Source organism: Pomacea canaliculata, linkage group LG10 (assembly GCF_003073045.1).
Source record: "Pomacea canaliculata isolate SZHN2017 linkage group LG10, ASM307304v1, whole genome shotgun sequence".
Taxonomy (NCBI): Eukaryota; Metazoa; Mollusca; class Gastropoda; order Architaenioglossa; family Ampullariidae; genus Pomacea; species Pomacea canaliculata.
In genome coordinates, this window is record NC_037599.1 from 2,976,171 (window position 1) to 2,995,283 (window position 19,113).

The window sequence follows — 19,113 nt, forward strand, 5'->3', positions numbered from 1 at the left end:
GTTTTGTTTTGTTTTTTTGGTTGGTTTTTGTTTTTCTCTTTTCGGACTTTATCCACGACAGAAGCTGTCTGGCTTGCTCACAACAACAACAACAACAAAAAATACCGCACTCTTTGGCCTTAACACATGATAATGATAGTGGGGAATTAACATCATGGGCTTTTACTCCGCAGTAAAATCTCTTAACCGGCACGTGCACTGAGTGGCGCCTGGTGTTAGAGAACATTCTTGTTGCCAACAAGGCGATGTTGCGCCAGTCGTCTTGCACAACTTGCAGATCCGTTTCAAACTGTTGACTGGGCTGATTCGCTGCCATATTCTGTCGCATTTGTTTGTTTTGTTAATTGCTACCCAAAGACCCACCCGCTGTTGGTCATAAAGTGAAAGTGGTCGGGACTGAGAAAATTTAGGAAAACGGAAGGAACTTTGCAATTTCGAACTCACATGGAGAGAACATCGGAATAAGCCAAGAGAAGACGTTATACAAATTTTAAAAGTTTATGTATTTTTTTTTTCTCTCGGCGACAAAGTTGCTCAGCGCTTGCGCAAATACACTGAGCGACAAGGTTCCGCTGGCAGTCTCTTTTAGCAGACCGTCGTGCTGTGTGCCTGGACACATTTCACGAGCGAGGCGCGTGCGAGACGAAAATACAGGTGGCGCGTGCTTTCACCAGAGTTTTGGGCCTGGCAGACGGCGCACCTGCAATCTCCTGGCAGTAAGGTTGGACGATTCGCGCTGTGTTACCTGGTGTCGGAGAATTGGCGAGAGCTGAAATTCTGGCATGCCAGATGTAAGTCGGCAGAGGACAGAATCTGGAAATCGCTATTGGTCTGTTGATCCCCAGGAGGCCTCATAAAGAAATTCCATTGAGATACACAGGATGTGGATGCGCAGTCTCAGCCATAGATCCCCCAGCAATGCGGAGGGAAGGAATAGGTCAAAGAACTACCGCAGCAGAGGGGACTGCAGTATACAGCGCTCGGCATTGCAGAACCAAAAGACGGGGGGAAAGCGTCATTTTCGTTGTTATAGACGTTTTCTGGACAGGATAAACTTTTCGAGCTTCTGGTTTTAATTAGAAACCTTATTTGAAAGCTAACATTGGGTTTGCAGATAAATCCTGTCAATGATAGTCAGATTTTCGGCACCAGGTGCTTGGATTTTCGTTGTGGACCCTCTCAGACTAAGCGGCTTGGATATAGTTAAACACTTCAAAAGTTGAAAGGTGGATCTGTTTGGAGAAAGGATGGGACGTCATAGAGCGTTTTATTTAAGTAATTGTGAACAGGAACCAAACAGGAAACTGTTGTTCAAATAAGACAAGGAATGCTGTGTATATCCAGCAAAGGCTGCAGTCTGCAACCTTCTTTTACTTAGTGTAGCCGTGAATGCAGTGATCACTGTCTTCCGTGTGAGCGAACTCCATTTGAAAGCTTGACCCAGACGAGAGAGGTTCGCACTAACACACTGATGCTGGCTAGAGTGGCAAAGGCGTGCAGCTCAAACGGTTGTTTTGTTTTGAGAAAACGGACCTGCATCCACGCGTCTGTACTTTTCTCTTTGGACACATAATAATAACATGAAGATCCACACATCCGCAGCGACAGAAACCACAAGGAAATCAGCGCAAACAAAAAGTCCTCCGCAATGACGCGGCTGAGCTGAGACTGGGACAAGAGACAAAAGAGTTGAGGGACGCGACGTAGTAGAGGGTGTCGTGGTGTACACGCGCTGGTCAGCCATGTCCAAGCTCTTGCAAGGTGCTCTTCTGCAGCAGGCGCCTTCCCACAGCGGAAGAAGCTGGCAGCAGGTGAGAGCGAGTCCCCCTAGAGACGCCGCCGGCACCGCAGACGCGGCCTGTCAGGAGTTGTGCGCGGAGAAGAAAATGTTGGAAGTCATTCAAGATTTACCAGCGGCACCAGACTGGCAGACAACAAGCGGCCAGACCAGCGGGGAGCGCCACTTTGACTCGTGCGAGGACCTGTGCAAGGAGAAGGATCGCATGATGGCAGTGCCTCGCGAGATGACATCACAGCAGTGGACGCCGGCGGAGGGTGAGAGCAGGGGTGACGGTCCGCCTGTGGCCGTGCTGACCAGCATCCGGTGCCAGCTGTGCGGCTGCACTTTCTGCTGCGTGTGCAGCGCTGTGTCTTCGGTGCGCTCGCTGCGCAGCCAGTACTGGAGTCGCCCGCAGGACAGATACAAGCTGCAGGTGTCTGTCAGCATTCACGAGAAGGTAACATGGGTGCGGCACGCACTTAGGCAGAGCGTGTGTTGAAAGAAAGGTTAGACCGCCGAGAGGTCTTACGTGATTTTACGTGTTTATGTTTTTCGGCTTGAGCAAAACAGATATGTGTGGGTGTGTCCGTCCGAATGGCTTTTGGCGCGCTTTTACAACCGAGGGGCAGTTGAGGTTTTCCAGAGATACGGTGGAAACGTTTTGCGTACTTCCAACACTGTTACCATGGCGGAAATAACATCACGGGATGATGGTGATGCTCGGCCGTGGTCAGCGTAGCAGTTAATCAGACAGGTCTTTCCCAGTCTCTCGCGTGTTTCCTGAGAACACGATAGGTAGTTTTAGAACAGCACAGTACATTTTAGGTATTTACTTTATTATTCTTCATTCAGCGCATCCACGTATCGGTTATGAGGTGGTTGAGGGTTGCGTGTTCCGTGTTCTCTGTCAATGTAGAATCTGTATTCAAAGAGGTCAGCTAAGAAAATGATTTCAATCGGCACAGAAGTGGAAAAAAAAACAAACAAAAACAATAACAAAAAAACAAAAAAAAAAACCACGCTCTCGCATCGTTTCTCACACAAACTTGTTTTAGGACGGGTGACAGGTATCAAGAAGTGATGCAGGCCTAAAGACAGATTCATGTAACAGATGACGGATCGACAGGCGTTCAGAGCCTAAGTATAGAACTTGAATTATAAGCATTCTGGCTGCCTTTTGGCCATCCAAGTGGCGCCTAGCAACGTGCCGTGCGCCTGATCCCAGGTGTGCAAGAGACACGAGAGGTGATGTCGGTAGACCATTGCAGATAGTCGTTCATCATCTTGTGCGCAGGAGGGGATAGGTCCTATGACTCTAAAGACTGAAAATCAGTTATGCTCGTCATACCGTCATGTCTGCAGGGGATTTACAAGAGCGGGTGCTGTATTTCACGGGCAGCAAGTCTTTTTTAAACAGAAAAAATTGTTTCCATAGTTTGCCACATTGTTAGTAGGCAGCCTTCTTGCAGATAAAAAGAAACATGTGCTGGAACCGAGGTAAACAGGGACGAAAAAGGGAGGAAGGGCGTGGGGGTGTGAACTCTTGACATTTGCAGAACGGGCAGGGACTTGGCGCTGTCCCAGCTACGTCACGAGAGACACGTGACATGCAGGCTCACCCTGGCTACAAGCTTCTCTGGCAGCATCCAGTTTGCTGGAACCTTGTCAGGGTCGTAGCGCCACGAGCACGCGCATGTTTTCCACAAAGTTTGAGCTGCTTCCTCCACTGTAGATCGCAGGCGCTGCCGCTGTTGTGGGTGTATCTTGTTCTTTGGCGCGTTTCACAGAAAGCTTTCGCAGATCGCCCTCTCTCCTATCCCCACATCGGCTTAAGGGCAGGCGTATCTACTTGCTTAAGTGTGCAATAGTTGGATAACTTCCAAGCGCGACATTTTAACATAAGATGGGCCTACAGCATATGGGAAACGCCTCAATAAATATCGGTTTGAAAAATTGGATAAACTGTTATACACTGTGTGATCCGTTAGCCCTCATTGTCGGAAGGGCACCCAGGTTCGGTTTTCTGCCCGACTTTGTTTTGCTGCCACGAGGGTAATGTCTAATGTTTTACCGAGAACCTCGTGCATGGGCGTTTTCGTCTTATTCGTCATGAGCAGTCAAGATAGATCGAGAGATAGGAGTTATTTCAGAGGTATAGCTGTGGAGCGAAACCAAAGCGTTGACCTCTAGGCACCTCCAGGCCCCGACATCGGAATCCCTGTCTTACGTCAGATCCAAAACTATAGCAGCCAGCGCCGTTCGAGTTCTCTCCTTGTTCCCTCCTTTATCTGTTTTCCGAATCTGTTTCTGCCCCTGCGCAAAACCCAAACACCTCTTCCCTCCGCCACATCACCTCCCGACTCTCAAGCATTATCGCTGAACGGCGGAAACCCTCCTCGCGTAAGAGGTGGCTTGCAAGGGTGGGGGAGAGAGGCGGTATTATTTATGCTTCACAGCTTGACACCATAGTAGACGTGTGGATGAGTAACAGCGAGATGTTGAACAGTGCCAATGAACTATTTAGACGAGTAGTCACACCCTGGACCATGAACCTTGCCTTAGCAGCAGCCTCGTTGCCAAAAAAATAATTTCGTCTTTTTTAAAAATACATTGGGAGCAGTAGTCACATAACACTCATGTAATTTATTATTATTGAAAACTCAATAGTCTTAATGTACGTCTTAACCTATCATATCAATTAATGTACAACAGCATGACCTCTTTTGACAGTTTTTTTTTAATCACAGTAAAAATCTCATAAAACCCTGCAGTACTTGGGACCTTGGTCTGGATAGTTTTGCACCAGGATGTGTCATGTAACAATAAGTGAGTAGTTTGACCCAGCAAAGAGATAGTGGCGATATCTATCATAACAGCAGTCACTTCGCACCAGGTGCTCTCGGCATCTTGCACAAACGTTCCTGCTCCTGAGACTCCGCACGTGCATTCACACACTGCCCACACGCACGCACGCACAGCGCTAGCAGAAGCCTTGAAGGGTGGCGGTGCCATGACTGTAACGATAAATGGCCGTGTAAAAAAAAAAAACTACTGCGGTTCAAAGACGCGGCGCTAAAGTTGTTGTTAAACGAGACGACTTGGTCCGCCATGTGACTTGGCGAAGGAGGAAAACGACGACCCACGTGGCATTAGTCAGCACGCATTTCCGCCCAAGAACAATCGGCAACATTGATGCTATCGGTAGTGCAGGGCAGGGAAGCTGAGTAGGGTTTGCTTTCCAGCAACTTTTCCGGTTGCACGTTGCGTTTATAAGACAAAGCATTTTTAAATTCTATTCAATTTTATATTCTATTATTCTGTCGTCTTTTTTAATATTTATTTTCCAGTTTGTGTGTCTCGTCTGAGTTTCTTCAGTCTGGTGCATACAGTTCAAAATACCTCGTCTGCTGTTATCGTTATTTTGTCAGCTTCAACCAGCTGGCACGCAGTCGCATGAAAGAGGCAGGTATCTCAATCTCCCCCCTGGTACAGTCGACAAGCAGATACCTCCCAGCCTCACTGCACACACGCACAGTCTCAATGCTGGTTTGTTTTCATACGACCGGTGCTTTGCGGCGGCTTCTGACATAATTAGGAATGCGTTGGCAACTTTTCCTTTTTAAAGGTAGGCCGAGGGGCTTAGGGTTACTTGGTCGAGTATCCAACACCAACAGCGTGCCAGACAGAAACACGTCTTTCTCATAGTTGTGGGGCTCGCGAGGGAGAAAAGTGTTGCTGTGTACCTTGGGAACAGCGGGTTTTAGGGTGCTTTCACACGCCAGTTTTTTTTTCTTCTTTTTTTTTTAGCCCTAATCGACGCGCACACATGCTTTCTTCGCTTTTCTTTGTCTTCCCATGGTCTTTCGTTTCAGATGTTCTGCAGGCAAACCCACACTTCTCTCGCTTACCCTTTTCTCTCGAACACACGGAGGTAGTGGGGAGGGGAAGGAAGAGAGACTAGTCTAGTGTCTGGGAAAGAAAAAAAAAAACCCACTTATTCTCATTTCTTACCTTTTTCACTATCGCCACCCACAAACCGCCATTTTTTCATTCAGAAGCTGTTATGAAGAGATGAATGCGATTTTCCTTTTTTTTTTTTTTTTTCTTTTTTGTAAATATAACAGAAGTGCACACAAAGGAAAAAAGTGCATCCTCGTAGGCCGTCATTTTCACCAGTTTCAGATAAATCACTGCGCCCCATCTCCCAACACCAGTTTTTTGAGCACTTTTTGGTTTATCCTCCCCCTGCTTTCCCATGCAGAGTTCCTGTCGAATCACATTTGTATGGGAACAAAATAAAAAAACGAGGCGACTGGAAACACGCCCAACACGGAGAATTGCCAGGAAGTTTCCCCTAACACCTGGGAGAAGGACGAGACGCCGTTTGCATCGCAGAACTGTGAAAGTTGTCCGCGCTGACCACTTCTGCCTGGATCGCGCAGGTGTCGGTGCTTCATCTGCATGCGTAATTGTTTCTTACAGATACCCGAGCGATCACATGACCATGCAATAATTCTGCCAGGCTGATGAGGGCTTTTACCTGTCAGCACAGACAAAAGGCACCTTGGCGTATGACGCAGTGGACTCGCTTGTCGCACACACAGGCTCTGTAGCATCACAAAGTGAAAGACGATGTGGCTTTTTCTTCCCGCGTTCCTGATCCCTCCCCAACTTCCGTCCCATCCTTACATCAGTCTCTACGGCGGCATAGTGTAGTTGGGGCTGGAGTTGACCACATTATTTCCTCTGCATAGCTCTGTATATGCTTGCTTACTGCTTACTACCGAGTGCACTCCGTGCAGTGAACGTCCTATCTCGGTGACTTGGACAGAACAACTCCTCCGGCATGTACACGGTGTCCGCGTGCGATAACCGCCGTGTCGTGCCGAGCTGCAGCACAAGGGGGCTGGTCAAGGTAGCTCGGACCAGCATGTGTGTTAGCTTCTACCTGTGGCTTCTCCAGTGGCATGTATGACACTGTGCGTCCCGCGCAGACGACAGCCAGTGTGCGTCTCGTCTCGTCCCCGACTCGTGCAGTAGACGTATGCTGCGACATGCGCGACTAAGGGAGGCAACGCTCGCTGGCATGAGCCCGAGAGTTGTGCGAGGTTTTCCTTTTCTCCACATCATCCCCGCGCAAGGTTAACGTCCTTGTCGCCAGGGCTTTCAAACTTTCGCTTGTTTTCATGCACGGTCAATGAAGACCAGCTGCATCGGTGGGTTTACTCGCTACCACAGCACTACACTCATCTCAGTGCGCCTGTTTGTGCAAGGGACCTTTTTTCTTCAACGAATGACAACCATGTTGAGTGCAGCAGACGACAGCTTGGTGCGTGCGCATTCGGGACACAGCAAAGGCACAAGGGCAGGCGAGACAGTACTTTCGGAGTAATATATTTCGACAGCCGACGTTTTCAAGCTTGTTTTGCAGGATTTCGGAGAGTCTGGGGTGTGTGTGTATATGATGATTCGGGACTTCCTTGGGTTCATCGAAGTACAGACGTGTGTGTGTTTGAGTGCTTCGTGTACCGACCGGAGGGCGAAATGAACTCGGGTTCAGAGTGAGTTCTAAAGATAGCAGTGATAACCCATCTCGACCCTTCGTCTACCGAGAAATACACGTTTTTCGTCTTTTCGTGGCTTGCCAAAACAAGAACAAGAAAAGTTCCAACATTAAAGGGGCATAGAACGATACACTTAAATAAGAGCTGTGCGTATGTGGCATGCTCCACAACCTACAATAGCGCCCAGGCCATTCGCTATTGTTGACCACAGCGCTGATGTGTGTGTGAGGGTGGACAGTACACACACACTGGAATGATACGGCTTTGTAGATAAAGGAATCGTGTTATAGTGTTCCAAAGAATACCTTTTGCTGACTGCTGGCCTGAACTTTCGAGCGACGCAGGTCCAGTCATTTCGTCTCTGCGAAGCATTGTCCGATGAAGACCTGCCCTGTCAGGATTCCAGTAGCTGTGTCCGTTTTGGAACTGAGAGAGTGCATGTGGGGTACGCCTGGAGAATAAATAACCTCGTTATAACATCAGATGCAGCACAATGTTCAGCTGCTGTTCTCCTCGAAAAAAGAAGAAAAAGTCCAAGAAAGGGAAATACGAAGAACCTTTATTGAAGGAAAGAGTTTCAGAACAGTCGCCAGAAAAGAGACATGATGATCAGGTAGGAAAGGTATCTTTATTAGGAGTAATAATTCTAAATACTTATATCAACACTACCATCACCAGAATGATTTTTTTCCTTGTGCTGCAATTGATTTTTGCTTTCTGTTCGTGTGTAAGGTAGCCTTGTAGCAGAACAAACACTTTTGAACGATTTTGTGGTTTCATTATTTCGGTTGATTTAGAAATTCGCTGCAGGAAAACACGGTGTCTATTTGTTTATGCATCCCTTGTTTTATCGTTACCATGAACACCTGTCAACATCTCAAGGGAAAGTTGAAAGGGGAGGGGAGGAGAGGGGATGAAGCACTACTGTCGACTTAGTGTTGTACATCTTGTGGGGAAGTATTGATTGAGCTGTGTGACAGGTGGCCTGTAACAAGCATGCATTGTCATGTAAAGCATGCATTCCGATCAACACGAAAAGTGAATCAGCGATCCTGTCGGTGCAGAGTCCAAACATCTAAACTTGAGCCAGGCTCAGGCTCCGTGTACGTGACAGTGCTATCACTTGGGAGTCTGAGCCTTTGCCAGGCTCGGTGTAGGTAACAGTGCTATCACCACGGAGTCAAGGGCGTGAGCCAGACTGCACGGCTGTCACTTGAGTCTGAGGAATGTACATAATAATAACTGCGGGGGCAAATATCCTTCAACCTTCCGGCGTTACACCTGTGACACATGTTATGTCACCGTTATGCAAAGCCGTGTCAGCGTGAGGGATGTCGTCATTTACTGTCATAACGGTCAGCGGTACCTGCTGCAAATGACTGCCTGGGACACTCAGCATAGAGACGACCCTTAGTTATTGATCGGCTTTTGTGGAACAGTGTTTCCAAACACGGCTCAGAGAGTCGCAGGAAGCTAGGCTCCAAACACTAGAGAAAATACAGTTCACCTGGTGGCTACCGGAGCTGAGTGGGAGCTGCGTTGTAACGATCACACAGCCATCGGATCCAAATTATCACTGAGGGCCTCCTTAAGTCAAATTATCACTGAGGGCCTCCTTAAGTCGCCTGTAGCCTTTTTTTTCTTTTTTTTTTTACCTCACCGAATGGGACCTGTTTCTGGCAGCATGCCAACCTTCGTGAAACGGATTCGATCTGTTCACAGAAGAGAAAACCTTTTGGCTACTTCTGTCTTAATCGGTCACGCATAGTCTGAGCCATACATCACTAATTTGTGGGGCTTTTGATCAGAACATCTTACAGCTCGGCTTTTGGCAAAAGTCTTTACTGTATGTAGCCAAGGGTTGAACCTTCCCCCCCCCACCCCCCACCCCCCCACGCCTACCTCTCGAAGGTGATACTGTAGCCGAACACTTGCAAATATTATTGCTTGTTAAAGGGTTCAGGGACTAGGTAAATACACTTAACAGTAAGAAACATAATAATAGTAATTTTCTCATGTTTACCGATGGAAACTTCAGTCTTTAAAATGCCTTCATAGCTTTGTTTGTTTTATAATCGATGTCGCTGTTGTGTCAGGACCAGTCTGTCGCTCTGGGTTCGTGGTTCACGCAGCTCGTCCATTGATGCGGCATTTCTGAGTCATATTCATTGCTGGTAACAGTTGCGAATGACTGAGTAGTGGTTACTGCTGGCTGAGAACATCCGTGCAACAACGAATTGTTTACGTCCGGAAACACATAGCTGTTGAGAGATGTGTTGTGTGCTTTCATCGAGGGCATGCGAAGCGCACATTACAGCCAGTCTTTCTTGTCGACACTTACCGGCATGATACGTTTTCTTCCCCCATCGCGCTTTCGTTTAATTGGTAGACCTAAACATATAGTGTGACCTTATAATCTCTCGCACATACCACTTCCCACCTCCTCCCCATGAGAAGGGCGACTGCTTCTGTCTCTCTCTCTCAAGCAAATGCATTCTTGCATGCTTTTGATTTATTCTCCTGCTCCAAATGAAGTAATACGACCTACGGTCGTTTGATTAACGCGAGCACTTCTCGGATAGCAGCCACCGCACATGGTTATATTCGAATCCGTTTCGATGGCGGGACACGTAGGAGAATGAAGATACAGAGTCTCATTTCTAGACATGTTTTACGAGAGTCGAGGGCTGGAAACTGTTGGGGCTGAGTCACTAGTGGCCGTAGATTGCGAACTCTTGAGCGCGCGGCTTCCGAGCTAGCCAGACTTCCCGCACCTTGCTCGTGATGTGTTTTATGGCCACCCTGGCGACCAGGTGGCGTGCGGTGTTGTTTTGACTCTTACGAAGCTAGGCAGGTCAGACTTTTTGTGATTGCTGCTTCACATAGTAGCGGGGATAATTTACTGCCAGGAACACAGTAGCCGGTTGAAGCGAAAACAAAAGGGAACTTGATTTCACAAAGTTTCCTCCCTTTATTTTTGTGTCGGTGCTTCGTGACCCCTGTCGCCCCTGCCTGTAAGGGCTCAGGGTGAAGGTCGGTACCAAGCGTCTTTATAAAGGTAGGAGACCTTAGCGGGCGCACGCACACTCTCTCGCTAGTGGCTAGTGTGTGTATGAGAGAGAGAGACGCCATAATAAGACATACATTAATTGGTCATTTGGCTGAAACCCGCAGCAAGAGATATGCGTATGCATTGGTTAAACACACACCCCACTTATCTATTGTTGTAGCAAAATAAGTATCGCTCATTTCTTTGGTGCATTGTATATCATTACATATTATGCCATCGATGCAGTTTGCATTTTAACCCTTTCTCGTCTACATTTCCACGTGGTCTTGAATACCGACATAACCAACTATCATTAAAACGACACGCGCACCAGTGCCACCCGTTCTGTTTGTGCGTGTTTGTAAGTGTGTGGCTCCCCTACTCCGTAGGTCTCGCGTGTCTAGCCATTGCAGTCTGTTGTCCGCGTGGTCTCGGATGACCAACGTTTCACAGTGGTGTGTGGCAGAGAAATAAAGGGGGAGATGGTATCGATTTCGTGTGGAGTTAGTTACCCGTGTCGGTCGGTGTACATGTCTAATAAATTGTATAGAAGATGGGGATCGCATTTCTTACCTCCAGTCATTTTTGTTTCGGCTTGTATTCTCTCCAAAAATTGCTTGCGATCCCATTGCTATCTTATTCTCTCTTATGGTATAAAAGATAAGCAGAAAATCATAAAATCAGAACAGTTTTAAATAGTATGAGCAAAAAGAGAACTTTAAACCATCTGTTCCTGGACGTGTAACCAAGTGTAAAGTTGATATGTTTGCGTCCGTGCGTGTTTGTATCTTACGAAAATTTATCACCTTTTGTTCTACTTTCTCAGCCTTTTGCACACCTTTCCATATCTAGTCACATACTTCTTTATTTACCAGCTCTGTCCCGAAAACAATGATAATGAAATTCCCCTGTCCGTAGGACTTGTGCATGGTAATGGTGGTTTAATGTAAGTGGGATGTCGGATAAACGGTAATACTCATTTTAGTTACATTCTAGCCTTCGCAGTGTATAGACCTGAGTTTTTGTCACACCCTGCTGTGGTGCCTCACCACAGGACCAATCCAAGCGAGTTTGAGTGACATCACAATGAATTATGAGAAGTTTTGGCTTTAAAAAGATCCAGTCATTCCACATCTCCACGCCCCTAGTCTCAACAGCTCCGTGTGATTTCTTCTTGTTTCTCCAAGTTAAAATACGATTGAAAGGCCGCCACATGGGCACAGATATAGAGCCGTGACCGAACCTCTGAAGTCTAAACACAGTTTTCGATTTCAGGCACGGCTCCCAACAGCTGTTATGTTCATAGGAATCATATGTTTAGTATAATTGTATTTTTTCAATGAATAGAAAGAGATTTCATTACTTTTCGGACATACCTCGTGAGTGTGAAAGAGACTTATATAAAGTATATGCAATAAGACCTCGATTTTCCGTTTCTCAAGGGACCGCCAAAAACGAACATTTTACTGAGAAAATCGTTACATCAAGGATCGCAAGATCGAGGTTTTCCTGTATATTATTTTACACGAAAGCAAGGCTTTGAAATTCCACTGAAAGATTTGTTGTTATTCCGCGGGAAGCGTGTGCGAAGGGGTTAATAAGCTTGGGTGGATGCATCGACTCAAGGGTAGAGAAGCTCTTGGGATTTTTGAGACAATGTCTCCGGGATTGTTTACGGGAGAGGAAAAGTTTACCTGCTCGGCAGCACTGGTGTTCTCGATGGGACATCTGGGAGGAACATTGCAGACACGTGGAGAGGTGTGATCACACGGCAGCAGGTGTAAAAATAATCGCACATTGCCATCAACTCCAGCGGTCATTCCACCTCTAAATACCCTCGCATGCATGTAGACGCAGAGAGGGGGAGAGAGAATTTAATACAGCTCTCAGAAGTGTTACTGGCACAACTTGAGTTGAGAAAACCTTTGCGATGTATATGCGAAACTGTACACAGATTAGATAACTTCTGAACTTCTTTCTTCCTTATCTTGCCGCGTCGGACCTCTACTAGAAGATGAAAAAGTGGAAGTCTGGTGCGTGCATGCGCCATACAATGGTCGGTTTAAATGCAGCACACTCAAAATCGATGTGTTGACTGGGAGACGAAAATAATAAGCACACAGCAAGTAACCAGTGCAATCAATATGGTGCGCTGCCACAGCTCTGAGTGATCGGACTAATCACTAATGAGTAGCAAAGTGCTGGAAACAGCTATTTTCCTCGATCTGAATTTGGAGGAAACCGCTTCAAAATCAAAATGAACTGTTTACTAAAGGTTTAAGAACATACGGGTGATTTTTTTTTTAGGCGTCCATGTTAAGGAGCCACATCCAAAAGGCGGTAGGTCCTGTGCGCCTTTGATACAACACATCTGAAGTAGCAAAGCATGCGGGGGGAAAAGGAAGCGGTATAACTGTTTCTGCCTGTTGTCATACTTTCATAACTTTGCGAGGACACGACTTAAAACACCTGTCTGAGTTTAAAGATGTTTACAATTCAGTCAGAGTGAAGGAAAACTGATAAAAACTGGTGCGTTTTGAGGACCTTTTTTTTCAGTCGCTGACTAACTTGATTGCTGGCTGAACAATCTGCCGGTATGAATGCCGACTGTGTGCAAAGAAGGTGACTGAGCTAAAATAACGGGTATCGTATTGCTACATGCTGCGTTGATTGCGAGATTAATGTTTTCTGGTAAAGGCGGCGAGGTCAGCAAGTTATCGCCACAACTCGAGCGCACCGCTGACAAGTATGAGACGGAACTATGCAATCGTGCTTGGGCCAGGTGTTAAAGGTATCAAGCGGTGAATCATACTCTTGAGCTCACGATACACTACGGTGAACCCGCTCTACTTGGCGCTCGACGTGTCGCGTGCGGTCAAATCTGTCGCTCGATGCACAGAGCAGAAACTGATGACATTATCAGATACTTTTCCTTTGACTTAAGCTATCTGTTCTCCCCCCCCCCCCACAACCCTTTCGTGTATGAATGCTTAGAGATAGGGTTGGAAGAACTCAAGGAGGGGGGCAATAGAGCGCAATAATGCAGAGTAAATTTAAGCTGTTGTAGACTTTGAATGGTTATTGACACTGAAAACTTTTGGTACGCAATTTCAAAGTGCATTAAGTTAAATGACTATAAGATGTCACAAGTGCGAGTCGATCGTTTCAAAATGTATTCAACAGAAGAATCAAATAGATAATAAAAATTTGTCGTTCGCGATTGAGGAGTTACGGCCAAGATTAGAGTGATTCTCATAAATGAGTCAAAAGCAGCAGTGTTGGATTATATTATGATTGAGCATTTAATTTAAAATATCTTTAGTTTCGCAACCAAGGACGGAGCTTTCCCTCCTTCCCCCAATCTCTCTCGCTAGCGTGAGTGGACGCGCGGACATGCGTTTGTAGGGGTGGGAGGGGAAAGTGGAGCCTGGAAGAAAAGAGGGATACGTGGGGCGGCGGTGGGGAAACTGTACTCTGTTCGATATTTGGCACGTTTCGTGGGACTGAAGGATCAAATCTTTGCAATGCATGAACTCGAAAAGCGTTGATGCGATACAGGAAAGTGCTACCAGGTGTGACCGCCCAGGAGAGAGGGCGGTAACACAGGCATGACTCTCGTCTAGCCGGTATCCGTTTCACGAGAATGCCTTGGTAGCGCTTTGGCATTTGCATACGGTCACATCACATCGTCCAGCTACTGACCTAAAACGCCCTTTCACGAAGGGATACGTCCCCATCCACCGGTGACTGCCCCCACCTTCGGTCGCGACCTCCAGACTTAATGCACGGCCCCTTTGACCCTTTCATCAAAAGCACGTCCCCAAAGCAATGGTTCACGTCCTTCAGTTACTGAGGATTGAAAGACCTATGGCTTACCTGTGAGAACTTTTCCAAGGGAAGGTGGGATTAGCAGAGAGGGTGTGCAGCAACCTTTCATTTCACCTGTCTGTTGACCGCCATGCTTCGTTTCATCTATCTGTTGACTGTCACAACATGCCACATCTTTTAAGGACTGCATACCATTCTTAGATTGTGAGAGAAATTTTTATTATAGACCAATTGGAAAACTGGAATACAGCTCTTTAGTTAACTAGTTAAAACAGCCCATTTGAGGAGTATGTTGGTGCGCCATTAGTTTTGCCTCACTTCAATTTCAGCTTTTTCTCTCTCTCACACACACACACACAAATGTTTAATGGTGTGTGAATAACTGTCATCTCCAGCTACTCCTTTCCAAGTAATAAGTCAGATCCCTGAAATCAGCTCAAGGAAATTCACTTTTAATGCAATATATGCCTCTGTGTGTGTGTGAGAGAGAGAGAGAGAATGAATGGGTAGTAAAGGAACAACTAGAAAAATAATGCATAATTTTTTATGTTTTCATTGCTGAAATTCCTGAAAAAAATGAAAAAGTAACTGCAAGTGTCATTCTTTTCTACTTTTTTGTCAAATATTAAAATGCTAATGGATCATGTGTATAAACATCCTGCAAGAAACCCATGATTCACTGAAGTGTATCCTGAGGAGCTGCTTCCCCCATTGACACTTTTTCTCAATGCTTTCATGTTCTTTGGATTTATGTATGAGAAATAACCAATTTGGGTGGTTTAGGAGTAGTTGTTTTTTTTTAAGTTGTATATGTATGCATGGTTTTGTGTGTTTATAATTCATTTTACATGTAAAGGTGAATTGTTGGAACTTAGTGATATGTTGAAGAGAATGTTTCTGCTTTAAGCTTTATATCAACAGAAAATTCTATTTTTTATCTTCTGAGGTTCTTGTTCAGGTTGTGTATTCTGTAAAACATTAGTCTGCATAAAACCTGTGCATCCTTCATTAGCAAGCTGCTGTGAAACCAATTATTGATAATTATTAAAGATTTTTTTTTAATGTTTTATTCACACTTGTTTGTACTTTAGACTTATTTACTTGCATGGGCTTATTACTGTTGCAGATCTCTGATGTGGTCGTCCCAGGCCAGGAAGATATATCAGCCCGAGAAGCTTTGCTGCTTTGGTCACGCCGCACAACAGAGGGCTATCCAGGCGTAAAAATCAAAGACTTTTCTTCTTCCTGGCGTGATGGCAAAGCATTCCTTTCTATCATCCATAGAAATAGGTACTTTAGTATTACCTAACACATAATGGAAAATACTTGATATAGCTACATAACATGACCACAAATTTGAAACGGTAGGCAAATATCAGAACTGTTGATTCACAGTTCCACCTCATACCTGAAGTTGTAAAGTATATATAGACTGGCTTCAGCCTAGAAGCATAGTAACAGTCATCATTATGGTAAAACTATTTTTTTCAAGCAGTCAACAAAGCATATACACATCAGATCTGCTCCCGGGCATTGCTTGTAATGTGATCCACCTTTGCGTGTACACAGCATTCCTGTATGGAAATATTCAGGCAGAGCATTTGTAAATTTGAAAAAGCCTTATCAGGAAATGTATTTTATGTATAAAAGCAAAGCCAAGTGGTAGATCTTTCAAAATAGATTACAGAGAGAGGGGAGGAAACTATTGTGTTGTCACAAAAGTCATGACCCATTCTTGCAACTGATAATGCTTTTTTTTTTTAAGTACTAGAATCATACACATCTATGTTATTGCTATGTCATTTGACAGCTGACAGCTCTAGCTTTATTCTTTAAAAAAAAAGTTGGTAATGATCAATTTGGTTGAGTTTTGGGGGATCTTGAAGATGAAAGACCAAACTGCATTCATTCCATATTTTATTGTTTTACTTCTGTAAAGAGAAGAATGCATGTCAAGATTGTGAAAAGTTTCGTAAAGTTTATGGTGACAATGCTCTACAAGAACATCGGTGCCAACAATCATTCATAAAATTCCGTGCTGATGATTTTGATGTTCGGTCAGGTAGGCCCACCAAGGATGATGATGACAACATAAAGGCATTAAGTCAAACCTGTGTTACATAAGAGATTGCAGAAACATCATTCATTAGTTTGTTTTCTTTAAGGCATCCATGTTAAGGAGCCACATCAAAAAGGTAGCTCCTATGCGTCTTTGTCATCAAAGCTATCAAAAGCATGAAAAATGGCAAAGCAGCAGGCCCGGACGGCATACCTCCCGAAGCATTAAAGGCAGACCCAGAAACACCAGCAACAATTTTACAGCCCCTCCTACACAAGGTCTGGGAACAAGAGCTAGTCCCAGCAGACTGGAAATTAGGCCACCTGGTCAAACTACCAAAGAAAGTTGGCAGTCCTACTGTATGGCTCTGAAACTTGGAGAGTGACAAACACCATCAACAACAAGCTCCAGACCTTTACCAACCGATGCCTTCACCATATTTTGAGAATAAGATGGCCTGAGAGGATCTCCAACAGCAGCCTGTGGGAAAGAACTAACCAGAATGCCACTAGTCAAGACATCAAAAAGCGCAAGTGGGGCTGGATAGGACACACCCTGCGCAAACCAGCTGACACCATTGCCAGGCAGGCACTTGACTGGAACCCGCAGGGGAAGAGGAAAGTTGGGAGGCCAAAACAGACTTGGAGAAGATCAGTAGAGAGCGAGGCAAAGGCTGCCGGAACCACATGGGCCCAACTGAGGGGAGCTGCCCAAAACCGGGTCCGCTGGCGAGGTGTTGTTGCGGCCCTATGCTCCTCGAGGAGTAGCAAAGAATGATCATGAAATGATGATGCATCTTTGATACAACACATCTAAAGTAGGAAACAACATGCATTATTCAAGTGTTCACAACCACCTGAAGAAGATGGGATACATAAGCTTGATATTTGGGTTCCCCATGAACTCAAAGTTCATTTGACAATGCATATAAACATCTGCAATATATTCATTAAACAATCCATTTTTGAAATGACATAACTGGTGATGAGAAGCAGATTGTTTACAACAATGCGGTGTGCAAATGGTCTTGGTCCCAATGTGATGATTTGCCTTAACATCAAAAGCAGACATTCATTAGAGGAAGGTGATGCTCTCAGTGTGGTGGGATTTTAAAGGTGTAATGTTTTTCAAGCCCCTAACAAGGAACCAAACAATTTGAATGTGTACTGACAGCAGTTGGGCAGTTCCAATGAATCCATCATCCACAAACGTCCAGAGTTCATTTATCGTAAAGGAGTTGTGTTCCATCATGACAAAGTGAGACCATACAGATTTGATCACCCATCAAGAATTATTAGAGCTTGGATAGGATGTGTTGCCATACCCACCATACTCACCTTAGCTTGCACTGTTAGACCGACTTGAAACTCCTTGTGTGGTACAATGATCGATTCAGATGAGGCTGTAAATCAACACCTTTTTGCCCATAAAGACAGGTCCTTCTATGAACAAGGAATTATGATGCTCGCTGAAAGATAGCAAAAGGTTATTGAACAAAGTAGGCAAAATATCAATGATCTGTGTTCTTTATATAAGTAAATGACAATTGAAAGAGAAAAAAAATGTCATGACTTCTGTGACAGTCTAATAGCTGAGAGAAAATAAGACCAGTTGAAGATTCAGCTCATTCAACACTTTTGAACAAGTAGATCATAGCATTAAAAAATACATTTGATATAATAGGACTGATGCTTATCAAAACAGTGCCATTACCTTTCAGTCAAAACAGCAGATGGCTATGCACATCAATCTGAAAATATCTGACTTCTCTTTATGTTTGAGTCATCATGCCATATCCAGTCTTTTGCAATCATTATTTAAATATATGGTTGCTGTGTCTCTGCAGGCCAGACCTTATTGACTTCCGGCAAGCCCGCAGCAATAGCAACAAACAGAACCTGGAACTGGCCTTCACTGTGGCAGAGAAAGAGTTTGGTGTCACAAGACTTCTTGATCCAGAAGGTTTGAATTATTGCTTGCTTAGTTGGAGTGAACTTTATATACATACAGTCATCGTTGATAATAATTAACTGTATTTTAAAATGGACTACTTTTGGCTGACTGTTTACCCTGTATTACAATTTTCTACAGAAATCTCACAAAATAAATTAAAAATAAATTTGAGACATAAATGCTTTAAAATATAAGATTAATAGAGTTTTTTAATGATCATCGGGAGAAAGTTTTAAAGACATCAATTATTCCCCCCACCCCCCCACTGCAGTTTTGACAGGATTTTGATCTAAAATAGGGCTTTAATTCTTACAAGGTTTTTGTCTTGTAGCCAACAAGAAATGTGAAATGTTTTTGGATACATGGCATCTGAGCATTAAAAGAAGCATTTTGTATATCTTGACAGCACTTGTCTAAATAATTGTATAAATAATTTTAGACAAGCAGGTTGAGAATTCAAAAATTGCACTTAAAAGTGCTTCCCTTCCTTCACCTTGTCAGTCTGGGAAACCATGCTTTGATCTGCAGTCAAGTGGAAGCCAACACTTTCCTGTCGGGGTACAATGTTATAATGGAAATAATGAGTTATGTCGGCTTCTCCCTTTCTTTGAAATTGCTTTTGTTTCTAACATCCTCATGATAAAAACTTTTATGTCTGAGAAGACCATTTCTCCCAGTTGTTAAGCTCTAACATTACTTGTGAAAAAAAGATTTATGTTTCGAGATATAAATCTAAGTTTATTTGTCCTGAAAGTGTTCGATCAGCTTGGGTAGTGACAAGTGCTCTCTCTGATACATTAGTGTGAGCAATTGCTACAATAGAATACATGTACTTCTAAAAAGTAGTAATTCTGCTTAAAGAAGGTATAAGAGGGAAAGG

At 44.6% G+C, this 19,113-nt stretch overlaps 1 protein-coding gene across 17 annotated transcripts in view; it reads left to right on the top strand.

Annotated features, from left to right (window-relative positions):
* The window catches only part of LOC112574275 (microtubule-actin cross-linking factor 1-like), a 154,661-nt gene that overhangs the window by 58,029 nt on the left and 77,519 nt on the right, over positions 1 to 19,113 (top strand). For 9 of the 17 annotated variants that reach the window (XM_025255231.1, XM_025255229.1, XM_025255233.1 and 6 more), the window contains 2 exons: positions 15,348 to 15,511; positions 18,127 to 18,242. In XM_025255231.1, coding sequence (XP_025111016.1) covers positions 15,348 to 15,511; positions 18,127 to 18,242 — 280 coding nt within the window. Of the gene's footprint in view, positions 1 to 980; positions 2,238 to 6,883; positions 7,958 to 15,347; positions 15,512 to 18,126; positions 18,243 to 19,113 lie in introns of those variants that run through there. The other 8 variants (XM_025255226.1, XM_025255234.1, XM_025255238.1 and 5 more) reach the window with 6 other exon arrangements.